General features: G+C 46.3%; 1 protein-coding gene across 1 annotated transcript in view; it reads right to left on the bottom strand.

The window, feature by feature from the left end:
• pkhd1l1.1 (PKHD1 like 1, tandem duplicate 1) overlaps positions 1–20564 on the bottom strand; it is a 192886-nt gene that overhangs the window by 65698 nt on the left and 106624 nt on the right. Inside the window, exons 48-55 of the mRNA XM_078539759.1 lie at positions 16060–17089; positions 12406–12597; positions 11142–11293; positions 8892–9054; positions 8083–8239; positions 7486–7580; positions 6012–6163; positions 4597–4726 (exon numbers count right to left, since the gene is read on the bottom strand). Coding sequence (XP_078395885.1) covers positions 4597–4726; positions 6012–6163; positions 7486–7580; positions 8083–8239; positions 8892–9054; positions 11142–11293; positions 12406–12597; positions 16060–17089 — 2071 coding nt within the window. The remainder of the gene's footprint in view (positions 1–4596; positions 4727–6011; positions 6164–7485; positions 7581–8082; positions 8240–8891; positions 9055–11141; positions 11294–12405; positions 12598–16059; positions 17090–20564) is intronic.

A 20564-nucleotide genomic window follows, 5' to 3' on the forward strand; every position in this document is an offset into this window, starting at 1 on the left:
GATGTAGTTGAATAGTGATAATGCACGATGGCTGAATGGCCTCCTCCTGTCTATGTTCTTACTCCACCCTTTTGGTTCCATTCTTTTGGTTTTTTTTATATCTATGGAGTGTGACCTCAATGGAGTCAGAGAGTTTGGTGAGCTGAGGATGTTCATTGAGGAGGGGAGGGAGGTGCTCCTTTGCTTTTTCTAATCTTTTCACCCTGTAGGGTGCACTACTACAGAGGAAGAAGCCAGCTGTTTTAGTGAGTAGCTGGTAAGTGGTCAAGGTCTATTATATTCCTAAGGTATAAAACAGTACAGGAGTTTGTGATAAGATGAATAAATGTATAAAAGGAAATAAAGAATTGAATAAAATTATTAAGTAATCAATTAAAGCACATAAATATGGCAGGACAGGTGATGTGCCATGGCTGGAGCACATGGGAGCTCCCAGATACTCTGATCCAGGGCAAACAGGTCTGCAGTAAGTACCTGCAGCTCGAGGAGATTCGGCGCAGAATCTTTGAGCTGGAGGCTGAGCTGCAGACACTGCGACACATCAGGGAGGGGGAAAGTTACCTGGATGCTTTATACCAGGAGGCAGTCACACCACTTAGGATAGGGTCTTCTGATTTGGAAGGTGATCGGGTACAGGAGGGTGTAACTACAGTTGAGGGGTAAAGGGACACAGAAGGCAGAGGTGTCAGGCTCTGCAATTGTCCAATCGGTTTGAGGCTCTCTCAGCTTGATTGGATGAGAGTGGGGGCTGCAGGGTGGTTGAACTGAATGACCATGACACTGTGGTACAGGAAGTCATTCAAGTGGGGGGAGCATAAAAGGAATGTAGCGGTAGTATGGGACAGTATGGTGAGGGGGGATTGACACTGTTCTCTGTGGCAAAGAATGAGAGTCCTGACAGCTGTGTTGCCTGCCTGGTGCCAGGGTTCGGGACATCTGCTCAGGGTTGGAGAGGAACTTGCAGTGGGAGGGGGAGGATTCAGTGGCTGTAGTCCATGTAGGTACCAACGACACAGGCAGGATGAGGAAGGAGGCTCTGTATAGTCAGTATGACGAGCTAGGCACCAAATTAAGAAGCAGAACCTCAAAGGTAATAATCTCTGGATTATTACCTGAGCCATGTGCAAATTGGCATAGGGTAAATAAGATTAGAGAGATGAATGCATGTCGCAGAGACTGGTGTGGGAGAAGTAGGTTCTGGTTTGTGGGGCACTAGCATCAGTACTGGGGAAAGTGTGGGCTATAGCATTGGGATGGTGTACACCTGAACCGACTGGGGCTGGTGTCCTTGCAAACTGCCTAACTAGAGAAGTAGAGAAGGTTTTAAACTGAATAGTAGGGACGAGGGATCAAATTTGGGAAGATGTGGTAAACCAAACAGTAGAGACAAGGCAAGAGAGACAGGTACTAACATGGGAAATGATAAATAGACTGTGACAGGAAGGGACAGAGAGTACAAACATATGAGTAAATCAGCAGACAAGGCTAGATGCTACAAAAATAATAAAAGGAAACTAAAGGCTCTATCTAAACACACATAGCATTCGAAACAAAACAGATAAACTGATAGCACAAATAGAAATAAATAAGTACTATCTGATAGACATTACAGGGACATGGCTACAGGATGACATAGATTGGGACCTGAATGTTGAAGGGTATGTGACTTTTAGGAAGGACAGGGAGTTAGGAAAAGGTGGAGGGGTGGTTAATTAATGATGGTATTAGCACATTAGAGAGGGATGACCTAAGTTCAGGAAACAAGGATGTAGAAGCGGTTTGGGTTGAGATGAGAAATGATAAAGGCTAGAAGCCACATGTGGGTTTGGAGTACAGGCCCCTTAATTGTAACTACACGGTAGGACAGAGTATAAAAGAAGAGATAATGGGAGTTTGCCAGAAAGGTACAGCGATAATCATGGGGGATTTTTATCTACATATAGACTGGAGAAATCAGATGGGCACAGGTAGCCTAGATGAGGATTTCATAGAATGTTTTTGCGATAGTTTCTTAGAACAGCGCATTCTGGAGCCAGCCAGAGAGCAGGCTATACTAGACCTGGTATTGAGCAACGAGATTGGATTAATTGATAACCTCCTAGTGAATGCACCCCTCGGTAGCAGCTATCATAGTATGATTGAATTTTACATTCATTTTGAGAGATAGACGAATGCTTCCAAGACTAGTATTTTAAACATAAATAAGGGCAATTATGAGGGCATGAAAGCAGAGCTAGATAAAGTGAACTGGAAAATGAGGTTAAGGGAAAGGTCAATAGAAGTTCAGTGGCAGACATTTAAAGGGATATTTCGAAATACACAGAATATATACATTCCAATGAGAAAGGAAAATCCCAAGGGGAGGACCCGCCACCCATGGTTAACTAAAAAAGTTAAAGACAGTAACAAACTGAAGGCAAAAGCATATAATTACGCAAAGATGGGCGGCAGGTCAGAAGATTGGAAAGAATATGAAGAACAGCAAAGAATGACAAAAGGATTAAAAAGGAGGGAAAAATTAGAGTAGAAAAGCTAACTGGAAATATAAAGACAGATAAGAGAGTTTCTATAGATATTTAAATAAGAAAAGGCTTAATAAAGTGAGCGTTGGTCCTATAGAGAGTGCGTCTGGTGAATTGATAGTGGAAAGCAGGAAGATGGCAGATGAATTGAACAGGTATTTTGCATCGATTTTCACTATATAGGATACAAGTAACTCCCAGAAATAGCTGTAAATCAGGAAATGGAAGGGAGGGAAGAACTTGGGGAAAATTACAATCACCAGGGAGGTGGTATTGAGCAAATTGTTGGGGCTGTGGGGCTGACAAATCCCCAGGTCCAGATGGACTTTACCCGAAGGTCTTGTAAGAAGTGGCTAGTGAGATAGTTCACGCACTGGTTTTAATTTTCCAAAATTCCCTAGATTCGGGGAAGGTTCTATTAGATTGGAAAATAGCAAATATAACTCCTTTATTAAAAACGGGAGGGAGACAGAAAGCAGGAAACTACAGGCTAGTTAGCTTAACATCTGTCATAGGAAAATGTTAGAAGTTATTATTAAAGATGTTATAACTGGGTACTTAGAAAAATTCAAGGTAATCAGGCAGAGTCAACATGATTTTATGAAAGGGAAATCATATTTAACCTATTTATTGGAGTTCTTTGATGGAGTCACATGTGCTGTGGATAAAGGGGAACCAGTGGATGTACTGTACTTAGGTTTACAGACATCATTTGATAAGGTACCACATCAAAGGTTATTGCAGAAAATAAAAGCTTATGGTGTAGGAAGTAGCATGTTGACATGGATAGAAGATTGGCTAACTAACAGGAAGCAGAGAGTGGATGGCAAAATACAACAAGTGGTGTACCACAGGGATCAGTGCTGGGACCTCAACTTTTTACAATTTACATAAATGACTTGGACGAAGGGGCTGATGGTATGGTTGCTAGATTTGCTGACAGCACAAAGATAGGTAGGAAATTGTGAAGAGAACGTAAGGAGGCTACAAAGGGACACAGATAAGTTAAGTGAATGCTCAAAGATCTGGCAAACATGGTATAATGTGGGCAAATGTGAAATTGTCCATTTTGGCAGGAAGAATAAGAGAAACTTATTATCTAAATGGTGAGTGATTGCAGAGCTTTGAGATTCAGAGGGATCTGGGTGTCCTAGTGCATGAATTACAGAAAGTTAATATGCAGGTACAGCAGGTAATTAGGAAAGCTAATAGAATGTTATCATTTATTGTGAAAGGAATTGATTACAAAAGTAGGGAGGTTATGCTTCAGTTGTGCAGGGCATTGGTGAGACCACATCTGGAGTATTGTGTACAGTACTGGCCTCCTTATTTAAAGAAAGATGTAAGTGCATTAGAAGCAGTTCAGAGAAGGTTTACTGGAATGGGTGGGTTGTCTTATCAGGAAAGGTTGGACAGGTTAGGCTTTTATTGACTGGAGTTTAGAAGAGTAAGAGGCAGCTTGATCGGAACATTTAATATCCTGAGGAGTCTTGACAGGGGGGATGTGGAGAGGATGTTTCCTCTTGTGGGAGAATCTAGAACTAGGGGTCACTGTTTAAAAATAAGGGGTTGCTCACTTAAGACAGAGATGAGAATTTTTTTTTCTTCGACGGTAGCGAGTCTTTGGAACTTTCTCAAAAGGATGTGGAAGCAGTCTTTGAATATTTTGAAGGCAGAGCTAGATAGATTCTTGATTAACAAGGGGTGAAAGGTTATCAGGGGTAGGCAGGAATGTGGGGTTGAGATACAATCAAATCAGCCATGATCTTATTGAATGGTGGAGTAGGCTCGAGGGGCTGTTCCTATCATATTGAGGCCTGATAGCCAAATTGTGCCTTTGCTCTATTCAATAATGCACCAACCTTTGCATCAACCTGAACAGAATTATAAAATAGGAAACTGTGGTCTGAGAGGTTGGAGCTATTTCTGTCGAAGTGGAGAACAGACACTACAGCTTTTCTCATAGAATGAACTGGAAAAGATTATTTCCTCGGCCTTCTTGCTTCATAACCTAAACAAGTTTACACATTTCCTTTCATAATTCACCAAAACTCAATCTGCGAAGGTGACTCACCCAACACCTTTGACCCTTGATTGGGTCCGTTTTGTAAAGGCCAATCTGGTGTCAAATGGTCTCCCCTCAAAACAATCTGTAGCTCTCCTCGGAATGGTTTCTCTGGGGTTCCTGCGATCAATCTCCCTCCCTGCCAAAAAATCCACACCAACAGTATTACAGGTGAAACCCTGTCTGAACCAGCCCTGACAAGGAGTGTGGGGGAGGCAAGTGCAGGGGCAGAGGAGGCAGGAGCAGTCGCAGGCCTCAGTCTAACTACACTCTCCCGCTTACTCCCTGTATCCTTTAATATTGCAGCCAGTCTACTCCCACTCTTCCCCTCACTCCCTATACCCTTTAATATCCCATCCAATTTAATCGCACTCTTCCCCTCACTCCCTGTATCCTTTAATGTCCCTCCCAGTCTAATCACGCTCTAATGATAACTCCCTGTACCCTTTAATATTCCTCATTTTCAAGCAACTAATTCCTTTTTATTGCTGAATCTACTTCAGCAACAGTTCTTTGCACAGAATTTGCATCACAAACCACCCTCTTTGCAAAGCGAGTTTCTAAAATCTCTTTTTGAATTTTAGTGATAAGGGCCAGGATTTTGCCCTCGTTGGGTGGGCTCGGTGGGGGTGAGTGGGAACGCAGCGGTGGGGCTGCGGCCATGATTACACGCTGGCAGCCGATTAAGGCACAACCAGCGTGAAACATGCGCTCAGCGCTGCCTGTGTGGAGGGAGGGGGAGGAGGAGGGTGAGTGGGGAATATTGCGCATGCGCCAGAGTGCGCACAGGAAAAGCTCTCTGAGGCACAGCGCTGCATCAGGGAGATGAAGATTTCTGAGAATAAAAAGGAAATAATTTAAAAATGTTAAAAACATGTCCCCCTCATGTTTGTCACATGAGCAGGGACATGTTATGAATTAAATTTTAACATTTATATTTTGTTTTTATTCGCTGTTGGAAACCTCATCCCGCCCACGGATGAGGTTTCCTAAAAAATCCAAAGGCCACTTGGCCTTTTCACCTGCCCACCAACCGGGAGGTTGGATGGAACTTAATTATTACTTTAATGGCCTTCATAGGCCTTTTAATTGTTGGTGGGCACGCTGGTGACTCCTGTGCGCACCCGCCTACTGAAATACCGCACGAGTGCGCGATGATATCGGGACACTCGCCCCACGCCATCGCGCGTCATCTTACGCTCGTTTGGGTCGGATGTGCGCCCGCCTGGCAAGTGGAAACTCCTACCCATGTAAGTTCCTGTCTTCCTGTTACAGACCAGTGAAAATATTCAATCATTGTTTAACTCACTGAAGCCCAGCACAACACTGGAGACCTCCATTAGGTCCACCCTTAACCTCCTGACCTGGTGAATCTAACCCTCACTTCTCAGTTGTTCACATACCTGGTTGTGATGGCATTTTACCTGAATTGAAATGTATGTTGCATTCAGTACGATGCTCTTGTAGGACGCTGAACGATTGACCAACATTGAAATGTCATCCCTAATTTCTAAGGTACCAAAGATGGTAAGATTGTACAGTGGAGGAATCGGGGTGTCCACCACCAGCCAGACTCCTGCAGGAATAATTTGTTTAAACATGAACAATGAGCGTTTAATTCACCAAACTTTTGATTTTTGACAAAAATCCCCACAACTCAGGCCTTTTTCCCGTCATCTTGACCCTGCCCCTAATCCTGGTGAAGGTGTTACCTGAGGTGAGAGGCCATGCCAATAAATGGTACAACAAGTGCACTCTCCCTGCCGAACTGCAGGATTTTGGATTGGCACTGTGGCACTCTGTTGGGAGGAGGAGATGTTGGGTCTGGCTGAATATTGAGAAGCTTCACCAGACATTGGGTCATTGTTCATACGCTGTGTGTCTTCTGGGATCCATGGCCGTTTCAAATCTCCAATCGTCAGCCAGACGTCAGTGGATAACACTCTCACTTCTATGTCAGAAAGTCATGGGTTCAAGTCCCACTCCAGAGACGTAAGCATATAATGCAGGACGACACTCCCAGTGCGCACTGAGGGAGTGCTACACTGTCAGAGGTGCTGTTAAAACAAGGCCGCGTCTGTCCCCCACCCCCGGCCAACATAACAGATTCAATTTGAAGAAGAGGAGGGGAGTTGTCCCTGGTGGCCTGACCAATCTCAACCTCAATCCTTTAAACAACATCATGGAAACAGGTTATCTGGTCATAATCGCATTGCTGTTTGTGGGAGCTTGCTGTGCATAACTTGGTTGCCACATTTCCTACATTATAAGAGTATTTAAAACGTATTTCATTGGCTGTAAAGCACTTTGGGACATCTTAATGTCGGGATGGGTGCTATAGAAATTCAGGTCAGTTTTTCGGATCACCCACACAAACTTGGCCAAATTATACAAATGTTGCTATTGTGAGAGTTTTAATGGCTGTGCACTTTCATCTTTAATTAAAATAAAATTCTTTCCTTAGGTAGAACGTGCACTTTGCCTGATCAAATTCTCTCCTCCGTGTCCCAATGTGCTTCATGAGCATGTGCAGGACTTTTCTTTATCTGGCCAAACAGTAGCTCAGACTGACCGGCAACACCCTCCCCCGGGGACCTGCTCAGTCCACGGAGAAGTAACTGCAACTTGGTGTGTGGAACAGTTAGGGAACAAACTCCGGCATTAGGGAAATTGGTTTAGGGAGCGGACTCTGGGAATTGGAAATAAAAACAGAGAATGCTGTAAAAGCTCAGCAGATCGGGCTGCGTCTGTGGAGAGAGAAACAGAGTCAGCGTTTCGAGTCTTTGTCGATGCCTGCTCAGTTTTTCCAGCACTTTCTGATTTTATTTCAGATCCCCAGCATCCTCAGTATTTTACTTTTACTCTGGAATTTGGGAAATTGGTTGGTTTTAGTGTCACCTTTTGGAATCACCACACTGTCACCCTCAGCCGGAAACGTATAGTTGTTTTCTGGCCTCAATTCCCAGAACGAAGAGTTCGACCAGACGCTGGAAAGAAATCATTTTAGCGAATGAGTAAGGTTTTGTTCTCTAATTCAGGGGTAGATATCAATAAGATAAATGCGAAAATATTGGAATTACATTTATAAGCTGGTCAGTAACCAGAGAATACAAACTTCAAATAATTAGCAAGACCAGAGGGGGAGGTGAGGAGAAATTATTTATTTTTTTTAACACACAGTGAGTTGTTGTGATCTGGAAGGCGCTGCCTGAAAGGGCGGTGGGAGCAGATTCAATAGGAACTTTCAAAAGGGGAATTGGACAAATACTTTAAAAAGGAAAACATTTGCGGGACTATGTGGAAAGAGCAAGGGGGAGTGGGGCTAATTGGATAGCCCTTTCAAAGAGCCAGCACAGACTCGATGGGCTGAATGGTCTCTTCCTGTGCTCCGAGGTTCTGTGAATCTATTGCAACAACCAGTTGAGGGCTTTCTGTTTAAATGTTATTCATCTCCCCCTCTGCGCTTGCCAGTCTCTACTCATTACAACATCTTACTTATAATCAGCAGGTCCACTGATCATTGTTTCCCCGGGAGGTGGGGCACAATTTTGGAAAAAGCAGCGAAAGACGTGAAACTGAACATCGATGTCAATCATTGTTGGGTCGAGGTTGGAGTTGACGTTGGATTGTTGTGGAATGCTCCTTCCTGAAACTGAAATATCATTCAAACGGTATCAGGAACTAGTGGCATTTTAGCAACAATGGGACTTTTCAGAGACATGAAAGGAATAAAGGAGACAGAAAAAGACAAAACAAATGGCATTCCTTGTGACTTTCAGAAACACGAGTCCATAATTGTGAGGGTCCCCTTTGCTTATTTGAAATGGATGGAGAGTGTGGCCGGCTGCAGAAACGCTCCTGTTCTCCTGGTGTTGTGTGGATATCACGTATCTGAGCAGCTTAAAGCCAGGAATTACAGAGCACGGACACAATTCCAGAATAAAGGATAAGGCACAACGTTCCCGTCAGAAAACACTCGTTATTGGAAAATGGGAAAACTATTTAAAATCATTTAGCTTCTGTAAACCAATAGTCTACCCTGGGTAGATCAGAAAAAGTCATTTTCTGACATTATGTTCCTGTGTGGACTCAAATCCTCATCAGAAGCCCCCCCACCCTTGAGAATCTGGTCTCCCTCCCCACCCCCGAGTCCAGTGTCTGTCCCACCCATTAGTCCAGTCTGCTCCACCCCCGAGAGTCCAGTCTCCGCCCCACCCCCACCCCCATCCCCACCCCTACCCCCCTCAGGGTTTTTACAGCCAGTGTGTTTTGATGTAAAATGTGGTCACTGTTACTCAGCTTACCCAGGTAATACAAGGTCAAGTTGTCCTGGTCAAAGTACCAATCACCATTCACATTGCTGGCCCAGCTAAGAGGCCGGAGTGAGCTATTCCGAACTGGTTCGATAATCTGGAAATGGTCTGGATGTTGTGTGAAATTATGGGACATAACAACATAGTCATTGTCCTAAAAGAGAAATCAAATGGAACCATCACCAGCCGCCTCAAATCCAAACACGAACATCCCAGCGCTTTAAACTAGAACTGCTGTCCCTCACCCCCTTCTCCCCTTTCCCCATCAACTCCCCCTCCTCCACTCTCCTCCCCTTCCTCTCCTCCACCCCATTTCTCCTCACGTTGCCTCGCTCTCTTCCTCTTGTCACCTCCTCTCTCCTCCCATCCTCGTGTCTCTCCTCTTCCCTCCCCTCCTTCCTTCGCCTCTGCTTTCACCCTCCCCTCTTCCTCTTCTCGCCGCCTCTCCTCCACTCACCAGCTCCCTTCCCCCTCCTCTGTCCCGTTCCTCCCTTCATTCTTTTACTCTCTTCCTTCTTCTCCTCTGTTCAGCCCAAGGGAATTTTAAAATTCCAGGTTGGAACCAGTTTAACATTTCCATATAATTTATCCCTCTATTCTCCACCACTCGCTGCTTCGGTTATAATTCTGTTCCCAGCTCTTCAATGTGATAATTCCTGAAAAACATGTTTCTTTAAAAATATGCAGTGAAGTAACTTGGGTTAAACCAGAAGTATAATTGGTTGGCACCAATTTGGAGCTCATTGGCTTCTCCCCACGAACAGAGAAGTGGAAAAGATTACGGGGCTGAAAATCCACAATTTGTGATGCAGCCAATTAGATCCCCAGTAACCGTCATGTCAATATTTTCAGGGTCAGTGGAAGGGCACCTCATTACCAGGGAACAGGTGGGTATACCTCTGGCACCTCATTACCAGGGAACAGGTGGGTATACCTCTGGCACCTCATTACCAGGGAACAGGTAGGTATACCTCTGGCACCTCATTACCAGGGAACAGGTAGGTATACCTCTGACACCTCATTACCAGGGAACAGGTAGGTATACCTCTGACACCTCATTACCAGGGAACAGGTGGGTATACCTCTGGCACCTCATTACCAGGGAACAGGTAGATATACCTCTGTCACCTCATTACCAGGGACAGGTGGGTATACCTCTGGCACATCTACCAGGGAACAGGTAGGTATACCTCTGGCACCTCATTACCAGGGAACAAGTAGGTTTACCTCTGTCACCTCATTACCAGGGAACAGGTAGGTATACCTCTGCCTCCTGCCTGCCCTCACTGGCTGGTTACCCAGGATACCCAGCCTCTTATTTCAGTTATTGTCCTTAGTGGGGTTGGTTGACCCATTGGGTTTGCTTGGATGATGCTCCAGTGGTTGGGCGACATCAGTCCATTGTGGATGCCTGTATCTCTTGCCTCACTGGGCACACAGTCCACTGGACTCGCCTGAGCCCAAAGGACCCTCCGGTTCCGACTCTGACTAGGTAATCAAAGTCTCTGGAGCCAAACAGTGAACTGTCAACTACTGACCCATGGGCAAGAATGCTGCCAACAGACACCTAGAAATAGGATGCTCAAAAAGGTGACATCAGCGCAGGTTACCAAACGCTCAGTCAAAGTGTTAGAATTTAAGGAAGGTCTTAAAGAAATAAGAAATAGCAAGGGAAAGAAGCCCCTGGTGGGAGTAATCTATAGGTCTCCAAACAGTAGTTCAGCAGTAGGGCACAGTATAAACCAGGAAATACTGGGAGCATGTAAGAAAGGCACGGCAATAATCATGGGTGATTTTAATATGCATATAGACTGGACTAATCAATTTGGCAAAGGTAGTCTCAAGGGAGAGTTCATAGAGTGTATTAGAGATTGTTTCTTGGAGCAATATGTTGTGGAACCAACCAGGGAGCAGGTTATTCTGGATTTAGTTTTGTGTAATGAGATGGGATTAATTAATGATCTAATAGTAAAGGATCCTCTAGGGAAGAGTGATCATAGCATGCTAGAATTTCAAGTTCAGTTTGAGAGCGAGAAACTTGAGTCCCATACTAGTGTTCTGGAGTTAAACAAAGGTAACTACATAGGCATGAGGGCAGATTAGAGGCAGGGAGGATTGAGGCCTGGAGGGATTTGAAAATGAGGATGACAATTTTAGCTAGTCCACAAAATGCATGAGGAGAGTCTCTGAGTAAAGTAATGGGTACAGTAGTGAATCCATTGTAATTAAACTCACAAATACCTTGAAGTGGTAGAACTTGGCTGTGTAAGAGATATTGGTGATATGATCCACCCCTTTGAAAGACCAAGTTAAAGTTTCATTGCTGGGTATAAGAGCTTTCCAACCAGAGTTTTGTAGGAAGTGGCTGCTCAGGTATGGGATGATGCTGATCCCTGTGTTAACACATTGGAGAATGGAACCAGAGTCAGCAGCATCACTCATTTTAATAAAACATGTCATAGAGTTCTACATATAATCTTTCTAGAGGGAACAGGTTATACCCTTTCCATGACTATATACAATATATTTAACATATATTTTACACATGTACATTTACACTGTTAAAATTTTAAGTGTTTCTTCTTTACAAACCTCACTTTGTGTTATCACAATTTTTGGTACCATTTGAGATGTTGCTTCCCAAAGCAAAATTTTATAATGGGGATTTTTAATGTAAACAGTTGCTTGTCACAGTCTGTTAATGTGCCAATCAAAATACTAGAACGGTATTTTTAGGGAAAACAGTAATTCGAATTTATAGTGTCCAAGTTAACATTATAAACAAGTGATACACTTTGAAAGATACACATTACTCAATGTCACTACATTTACCCATTGAGTTTTTTGTGTGTTTTTTAAATAGCTTCCTCTAGGTTTTTACTTAAAGCCTTCAGCCTGTCTAAAGAAGCACAGTTTTCAGCTGAATATATTTACTTCAGAAAAGTCATAGAGCCTCTATCTACACTTGTGCATCTGGAACATGTGCAATTGGTAGAAGTTCCCAGCAATCTATGTATTAACAGAACTTAAAAGGTACAAGGTATTGTTACAGAACAGGACTAAATACTTACTGAACAATGTTAACTATGGTTGGGGATAGGACTAGCTAATATTCTTATTCTTGTGTACAAATTGCTCCATGGTCTCACCCCTCCATAACCCTGTGCTCTCCTTGAGCTCCACAACTCTCTAATATCTCTCCGCTCCTCCAATTCTCGCCTCTTGTGCATCCCCCAACTTCCATCACTCCAACACTGGTGGCCATGCCTTCAGCTGACTTGAGCATTGACTCAGGAATTCCCTGGCTAACCCTCTCCACCCTTGCCACTGCTCTCTCCTCCTTTAAGACCCTCTTTGACTGGGCTTTTGGTCACCTACCCTAATGTCTCCTTCGGTGGGGGACTCACTATCAACTGGAGTAGTTTTGGAAGGCCCAGCTGTAATGAGGAAGGGTGGCCCAGTAATTTCTACCTGGAGAAGATGTGAGTGTATAAAGAGAACGCACCATGAGAGTTTGATAGAATGACATTCTTCCCTATCAGAGGGAATGGTGAAGGTCCAGAGATAACCAAGCGATGGATAGTAACCGTGGAGTCACATATAACACCGGGGTATCCATGGCTCCACTCTGCTGACTGGTGACACCGGGCAGGATCCAAAATCGAGCTGTGTGGAACCACCTTGTTACCAGGGTTACCTGTGAAAGTCAGTTTATATGGCACATCAGTCAGATACTCTCTCTTTAGCAGCCAGGATTCTTCTATTCATATCCCCACCCACCCCCGGAGCAGAAGGCCAACACAATTGGTTTACAGAGCTCTGCACACTCATTGCTAAATCATAAGCCAATTGGTACAGCCCTCAGGTGGACATTAGTGATCCTGCAATCAATGTTCCAGGGAGGGGGAGGAGAGTTAACTCCAGTGTCCTGGCCAATGTTTATCCCTCAACCAACAAAAAACACTGATTACTCGATCATCATCACGATGCTGTTCATGGGATCTTGCTGTGCGTAAATTGGCTGCTGTGTTTCTTACATTACAACAGTGACTACACTCAAAAGTACTTCATTGGCTGGAAAGCACTTTGGGATTTCCTGAGGTCATGCTAGGGGCTACAGAAATGCAGTTTGTCTTTATGAACCTGTCTAGGTATCTGACCATATTAAAGAAGGAAAGTGACTGAAGAGGTGAATTTAACACATCTCATCTCTCACTAGCACGTCACATCGAATTAATTCCTGTAGTATATGTGAAAACAGCGCAGGGGCACACAGTAAGATCCCAGAAACAGTAGATGAGAAGGACAATTCAAGAATCTTTTTTTTAATCATTAGTGGATGGTTGATTGTTGGATAAGAGAATTGCCCAGTCTCCTGCAGCATTGCTATTCAAACTCTTACATCCACCCGACAGGGCACGGTTTAATGTCTCATCGGACATATGAGATCCGGTCATGCTGCTCTCCCTCAGTATTGACTCTCCTAGAGTGCAATGCTACCTCAGTACTGACCCTCCGACAGTGCAATGCTCCCTCAGTACTGACCCTCCAACTGTGCAATGCTCCCTCAGTACTGACCCTCCGACAGTGCAATGCTCCCTCAGTACTGACCCTCCGACAGTGCAGCACTCCCTCAGTACTGACACTCCGACAGTGCGGCACTCCCTCAGTACTGACCCTCTGACAGTGCGGCACTCCCTCAGTACTGACCCTCCGACAGTGCGGCGCTCCCTCAGTACTGACCCTCCGACAGTGCAGCACTCCCTCAGTACTGACCCTCCGACAATGCGGCACTCCCTCAGTACTGACCCTCCGACAGTGCAGCACTCCCTCAGTAATGACCCTCCGACAGTGCAGCACTCCCTCAGTACTGACCCTCCGACAGTGCAGCACTCCCTCAGTACTGACCCTCCGACAATGCGGCACTCCCTCAGTACTGACCCTCCGACAGTGCAGCACTCCCTCAGTACTGACCCTCCGACAGTGCAGCACTCCCTCAGTACTGACCCTCCGACAGTGCAGCACTCCCTCAGTACTGACCCTCCGACAGTGCAGCACTCCCTCAGTACTGACCCTCCGACAATGCGGCACTCCCTCAGTCCTGACCCTCTGACATTTTGCACAATGTCACAATTACTTACTCATTAATATGAATTATTAACATTAATATTTGTAGTTTGAATGCCAGCATTGACTGCCTTTCTGAGGAACAATGTGCTCTATCTGCAGGGACCAGTCAGGTAAGTTGGGGAGTAGGTTTCTCAGTGGATGCTCAGCACTGTTCGGTCGGAGAGATTTGGATCTTCTCTGACTCAGCGAGCAGGTGTTACCTCATAGGCACCACACCGATGTCCTGCAGTCATAGAGTCAGTACCGCCCAGAAGGTGGCCATTCAGCCCATCGAGCCCATTCAATAGGTTGTGAACAACAGAAGTGAGAGTCAGTGAAGTGTGTAGGAGAACTTCATTAAGGATTGAGTGATTACACTTATCAGGAAAGACTTATAGGGTGAGCAGATTTTCCTGAGAAAACAGAAAGCTGAGGGGTGTCCTGATAGAGGTCTTTAAAATCATTAAAATGGATTTGATTGGGTAGCTGTAAAAGAATGTTTCCACTTGTGTGTGACACACGAACTAAAGGACACAAATAGGAGACAGTCACTAATAAATCCAATGGGGAATTCAGGAGAAACTTCTTTACCCAGAGAGCGGGGAGAATGTGGGACTCGCTCCCACAGAGAGTGGTTGAGGTGAATAGTACAGAGACATCTAAGGGGAAACTGGATAAACACATGAGAGAGAAAGGAATAGGAGGATTTGCTGATAGGATGAGGTGAAGAGAGGATGGGAGGAGGCTCATGTGGAGCAGAAAGACCAGCTCGGAGCAACTGGGCCACAGGCCTGTGTCTGTGTCTGTGCTGGAAATTCCACGGCCTGAATCCTCTGGTCAGCGTGTGGGGGCGGGTCCATCTCGCCGACGGGTAAAACGATGGACGGTGATCCCGACGTTACTGCGCGTCATTCCGATCTTCAGTTCGGCCGCTGCGCACCAGAGTCGCCTGTGCTCCCGCTGAACTGTCAAAGGCCTGTTAATGTTGTAATGGAGCAGCTGGTCCGAGCTGCCCGTCCAGCCTGAGGGCTGGAGAGTGAGGGAAGAGCCCGGGCGGCCTTCGCATTTATCCACGGGTGGGACGAGGCTTCAGGAAGGGTTTATAAATTGAATAAAATGTTTAATTAATATTCATTGACATGTCCCAGCTCATGTGACTCTGTCACACGAGGGAACAGGTCCGAATAGTTTAAAAAAATTTCAATTCATAAAAATCAAACTAATCTGCGTGAGGCAGCTCCGTGTCTCAGGGGGATTTCTGTGGCTCTTTCACACCCAGGCCCCGACTCCCACCACCACTCCCATTCTCCACCCCTACTCCCTACCCCCAACCCCCACTCCCCACCCACACAGAGAGCACTCGGAGCTTCTGGGTGTGCTTCACACTGGGTGGGCCTTAACTGGCTGGCCCACATAAAATGGCGGCGCCCAGCCGATTGTGGGTGGATATCAGCTACACACCCGCCCGCTCCTGCTCCCGCTCAGCCTCCCCGACAGGGAGAACATTCTCCCCAATGTAACCCCATCCGTGTCGCCGCCTTCCAATATCACAATCAAGGAGTGAATGTAGAAATATGTCACCCGGAAGCCCCACCCCTACTCCCCACCCCCCACCTCCCACCCCCACCCCCACCCCCATTCCCCACCCCCACCCCCACTCCCACTCCCCACCCCCACTCCCACTCCCCACCCCCACTCCCACTCCCCACCTCCCACCCCCACCCCCACCCCCATTCCCCACCCCCACCCCCACTCCCCACCCCCACTCCCCACCTCCCACCCCTACTCCCCACCCGCACCCCTACTCCCCACCCGCACCCCTACTCCCCACCCGCACCCCTACTCCCCACCCGCACCCCTAGTCCCCACACCCACCCCCCTCCCACACCCACCCCCCACCCCCCACTCCCCACTCCCCACTCCCCACTCCCCACTCCCCACTCCCCACTCCCCACTCTTAATTCATGGGGGAAGTTCTTTCTCAGGGGCTGTTTTTAACCAGCTCAGACCCCTACATCAGCACTTGCTGCCCTCCCCCTCTCTCCCTCACCTGTCAGAGATCCGTCCAGATCATGTAGGACCACCTGGTGTTCCGAGTGGAAGGCAGCTCTGTTTGTAGCATTAACGTACTCGATGCCGCTGAACCTGACGTTCCAGCCCCCAGCCTGGGCGCTGTGAACCCCGTGCAGTGTGGCCATCCCCAGGGCAGTGCACTTGGGCTGGTCAAAGTTCACAAACCTGACAGATGACAGGGTCAACCCTTCAGAAAGGGGTAGGGCGATCCCTTTGCTGGTGCAATAGGCGGAGCTGAAACCGAGCCCCTCAATGTGACCAACAATGGTAGCGTTCTTGATCAGAGCCCCCCGGCCCTCTCCCCACTCACTCACATAGGACCTCCCGACAGCCTTGGTCTCTATACCAGTCTTCTCATTACTGACCATCACAAAGTTGTGGAATTGGAGAGCTCCACCATCCACCCACTCTGCCCCCTTCTCGCAGTTCCACGAGGTTAGAGACTCGAACCTGGCTGGTTCCGAGGTCCTGGAATTGCACTGCCCTCCCTCCCGTGGATGGTAGACTTCGAAAACCCACAGGCCGATCCAGCCCTGGGAGTGCACGGTGTTGTTGCGGAACTGGCCCAGCGGGACGTTGCGCGGGCAGACGTTGCGCGAGTGCGAGGGCCCCCCGGGGTGCTCGAGCAGACGGTACCAGAAGCCAAAGTGCGACCCTCCTGCAGCAGCGTTGTGACTGACGGTGTTGGCTGGATTGCTCACCCAGAATGCTGCAGGTGTCAGGTCGTCGTTGAGGAGGCTGGTGCTCTGTCGCACCAGGACCGCCAGGTTGTACCGTAACACGTTGCCCTGTTCGACGCCATCCTCAATGAAGAAAGCTCCCCCCATGATGTTGTAAGCCACGTTGCCCTCCAGCAGGAGGCGGTGTGTGCCGTGGATGGTCACAGCCCTGTTAAAGGTCTGGTGTATTGCACAGCCTTGCACGTACGACTCATATCTCAGGTCCCCCGTAAGGTGCCAGTGAATTGGGTATCGGCCCAGGCGGAAGGCTTGTCCCGCGTGATATATCTGAGAGAAAGAGAAAGCAACAGGGTTGGAAAAGAAAGAAACATCTGTATTTCTCTAACAGCTGTGAAGTGCTTTGTGGAATTCTGAGGTTGTGAATGGTGTTATAGGAACACAGCTCTTTCTATTCTTTTATAAACAATGACTTGTACGTATACAGTGGAGCTCTTGTGGCGCAGTGGGTAGTGTCGCTGCCCCTAGGTTCAATCCCACTCCAGACACTTGATGGTCAAGGAAAGTGTGTTCATAAAATGGCCAAAAAATCCTTCCAGCACACGTCAGCGGCAGGTGGTAAGAGAGGGAGAGACTCCTGGGCAGCCAGGTTTGATGTGGAGTGATACCCTCAGGCTGGAGGCCACAGGAAATGTGAGTGATGCAAACTGATAGAAGCTCTTAGATGTGGAAGTTTTCTAAGTTTAACACAGTAAAACATCCCAAGGTGCTTCACAGGAACATTATCAAACCAAATTTCGCTCAGAGCCACAAGGAGATATGAGGATATGTGATAAAAAGCTTGGTCAAAGAGGAAGGTTTAGGGAGGAAATTCCAGAGCTTAGGGCTAAGTCTAAGCCCACTGTCAGAATGAGCAATTGGCCCAGGTCTACTTTCTCAGTCTCCCTCAGCATCCTGAAAACACCAGCAAGGTCACCTTAAAGTGTTCCCTTTTCCAAACTTCTCACGTCCAGAGGTACCTGAATGGGGTGGCCCTAAATCAGAAGATGTGGGTTCAAGCCCAGCTTGGACACCCAGTCCACTCTGATACTCCTGGGAAATGTATTAAACTCAGCCTCTGAGTGACTGGTGTGACTGAGCCTCTGTCTGCTCTCTCCAGTGTGTGTAAAACATCCCAGGGCACGGTTCATTCAAAGAGCTGACAGGTTCTCCCTCATGTCTTGGTCAATATTTATCACTGAAAGAAATTATCTTGTCATTGTTATTTGTGGGATCTTGCTGTTCAAAAAACGACCGTGACATTTTTACAACACACCAGTTGTACTACAGTTCAACAAAAAGCACCATCTCAGTGTGTTGTAAAAACACTATATAAATATATAAATATAGCTGTTCCTTTAATTGTTCCTCAACCATTCAACCCAAGCTGGAGACCACATATAGGAGGAACAGAGATGTGAGATTACCAGTCGGTATACGAGACAAGGATGCAGAGAGAGCAATGGAGTGAGTGTGAACTGATATCACAGAACCACAAAATTCTTACAATGCAGAAAGAGGCCATTTGGCCCATTGTGCCTGCTCCAGCCCTCCGAATGAGCAACTCACCATTCCCTCACCTTCTCCCTGTAACCCTGCAGATTGCTTCTATTCAGATAACATTCTAATTCCCTTTAGAAATGGACCTGTCTCCCCCACACTCTCAGACAGTACATTCCAGATCCTAACCACTCGATTGACCCAGTCTCCCCCACATCCTCAGGCAGCAAATTCCAGATCCTAAACACTCGATTGACCCTGTCTCCACCACACTCTCAGACAGTACATTCCAGATCCTAACCACTTGATTAACCTGTCTCCACCACACTCTCAGACAGTGCGTTCCAGATCCTAACCACTCGATTGACCCTGTCTCCACCACACTCTCAGACAGTGCATTCCAGACCCTAACCACTTGATTGACCCTGTCTCCACCACACTCTCAGACAGTACATTCCAGATCCTAACTACTCGACTGACCCTGTCTCCACCACACTCTCAGGCAGTACATTCCAGATCCTAACTACTCGATTGACCCTGTCTCCACCACACTCTCAGACAGTGCATTCCAGACCCTAACCACTTGATTGACCCTGTCTCCACCACACTCTCAGACAGTACATTCCAGATCCTAACTACTCGATTGACCCTGTCTCCACCATACTCTCAGGCAGTACATTCCAGATCCTAACTACTCGATTGACCCTGTCTCCCCCACACTCTCAGGCAGTATATTCCAGATCCTAACTACTCGATTGTCCCTGTCTCCACCACACTCTCAGACAGTGCGTTCCAGATCCTAACTACTCGATTGACCCTGTCTCCACCACACTCTCAGACAGTGCGTTCCAGATCCTAACTACTCGATTGACCCTGTCTCCACCACACTCTCAGACAGTGCATTCCAGACCCTAACCACTCGATTGACCCTGTCTCCCCCACACTCTCAGACAGTGCATTCCAGACCCTAACCACTTGATTGACCCTGTCTCCACCACACTCTCAGGCAGTACATTCCAGATCCTAACTACTCGACTGACCCTGTCTCCCCCACACTCTCAGGCAGTATATTCCAGATCCTAACTACTCGATTGACCCTGTCTCCACCTCACTCTCAGACAGTGCATTCCAGATCCTAACAACTCGATTGATCCTGTCTCCACCACACCCTCAGGCAATACATTCCAGATCCCAACCATTCGATTGACCCTGTCCCCACCACACTCTCAGACAGTACATTCCAGATCCCAACCATTCGATTGACCCTGTCTCCACCACATCCTCAGGTAGTACATTCCAGATCTTAACCACTTGCTGTGTGAAAGTTTTTTTTCTCATTTTGCCTTTGCTTCTTTTGCCAATTACTTTAAATCTGTGCCCTCTCCTTCTCGATTCTTTCACAAATGGGAACAGTTTCTCCCTATCTACTCTGTCCAGGCCCCTCATCATTTTGAACATCTCAAACCTCCTCTCAGCCTTCTCTTCTCCAAGGAAAACCATCCTAACCTCTTTACCAACTGGAATTAACAAACACTTGTATTAATAGACAGCAAACAGCCAATAACTAAACTCAACCAGCCTCTTTCTGCTCCAATACACTGCTGTTTATTAAAGAATTATTGAACTTACTCTTAATTTATTCAACATAGAAATGGAAAGTGAAGTTTTATTCATTAGTAATACTTACCACATCTCATTTCAGGCAGCTGATCTAGAATCTTGCCAATCATGAACTGTCCCTGAATTGCACAAAGACTAATAACCTGTAACTTGCATTGTCAGTGGATACATCCAGGAGTTATGGATGAAAATTCTTTTCCATATGACATATAATGTAAAATGTGCATTTCATGAATAGGCCCAACCATGACTAACAAAAGAAATTAAGGATAGTATTAGATCCAAAGAGGAATCATATAAAGTTGCTAGAAAAAGTAACAAGCCTGAGGGTTGGGAGCAATTTAGAATTCAGCAAAGGAGGACTGAGGGATTGATTAAGAGGGGAAAAATAGAATATGAGAGTAAACTTGCAAGGAGCATAAAAACAGACTGTAAAAGCTTCTGTAAGCATATAAAAAGAGAAAGATTAGTGAAGACAAATGTAAGTCCCTTACTATCTGAAACAGAAGAATTTATAATAGAGAAAAAGGAAATGGCAGAGCAATTAAACAACTACTTTAGTTCTGTTTTCATGGAGGAAACACAAATAACTTCCCAGAAATACTAGGGAACCAAGGGTTTAGTGAGAAGGAGGAATTGAAGGAAA

This window comes from Cetorhinus maximus, chromosome 4 (genome assembly GCF_964194155.1).
Source record: "Cetorhinus maximus chromosome 4, sCetMax3.hap1.1, whole genome shotgun sequence".
NCBI classification, from domain to species: domain Eukaryota; kingdom Metazoa; phylum Chordata; class Chondrichthyes; order Lamniformes; family Cetorhinidae; genus Cetorhinus; species Cetorhinus maximus.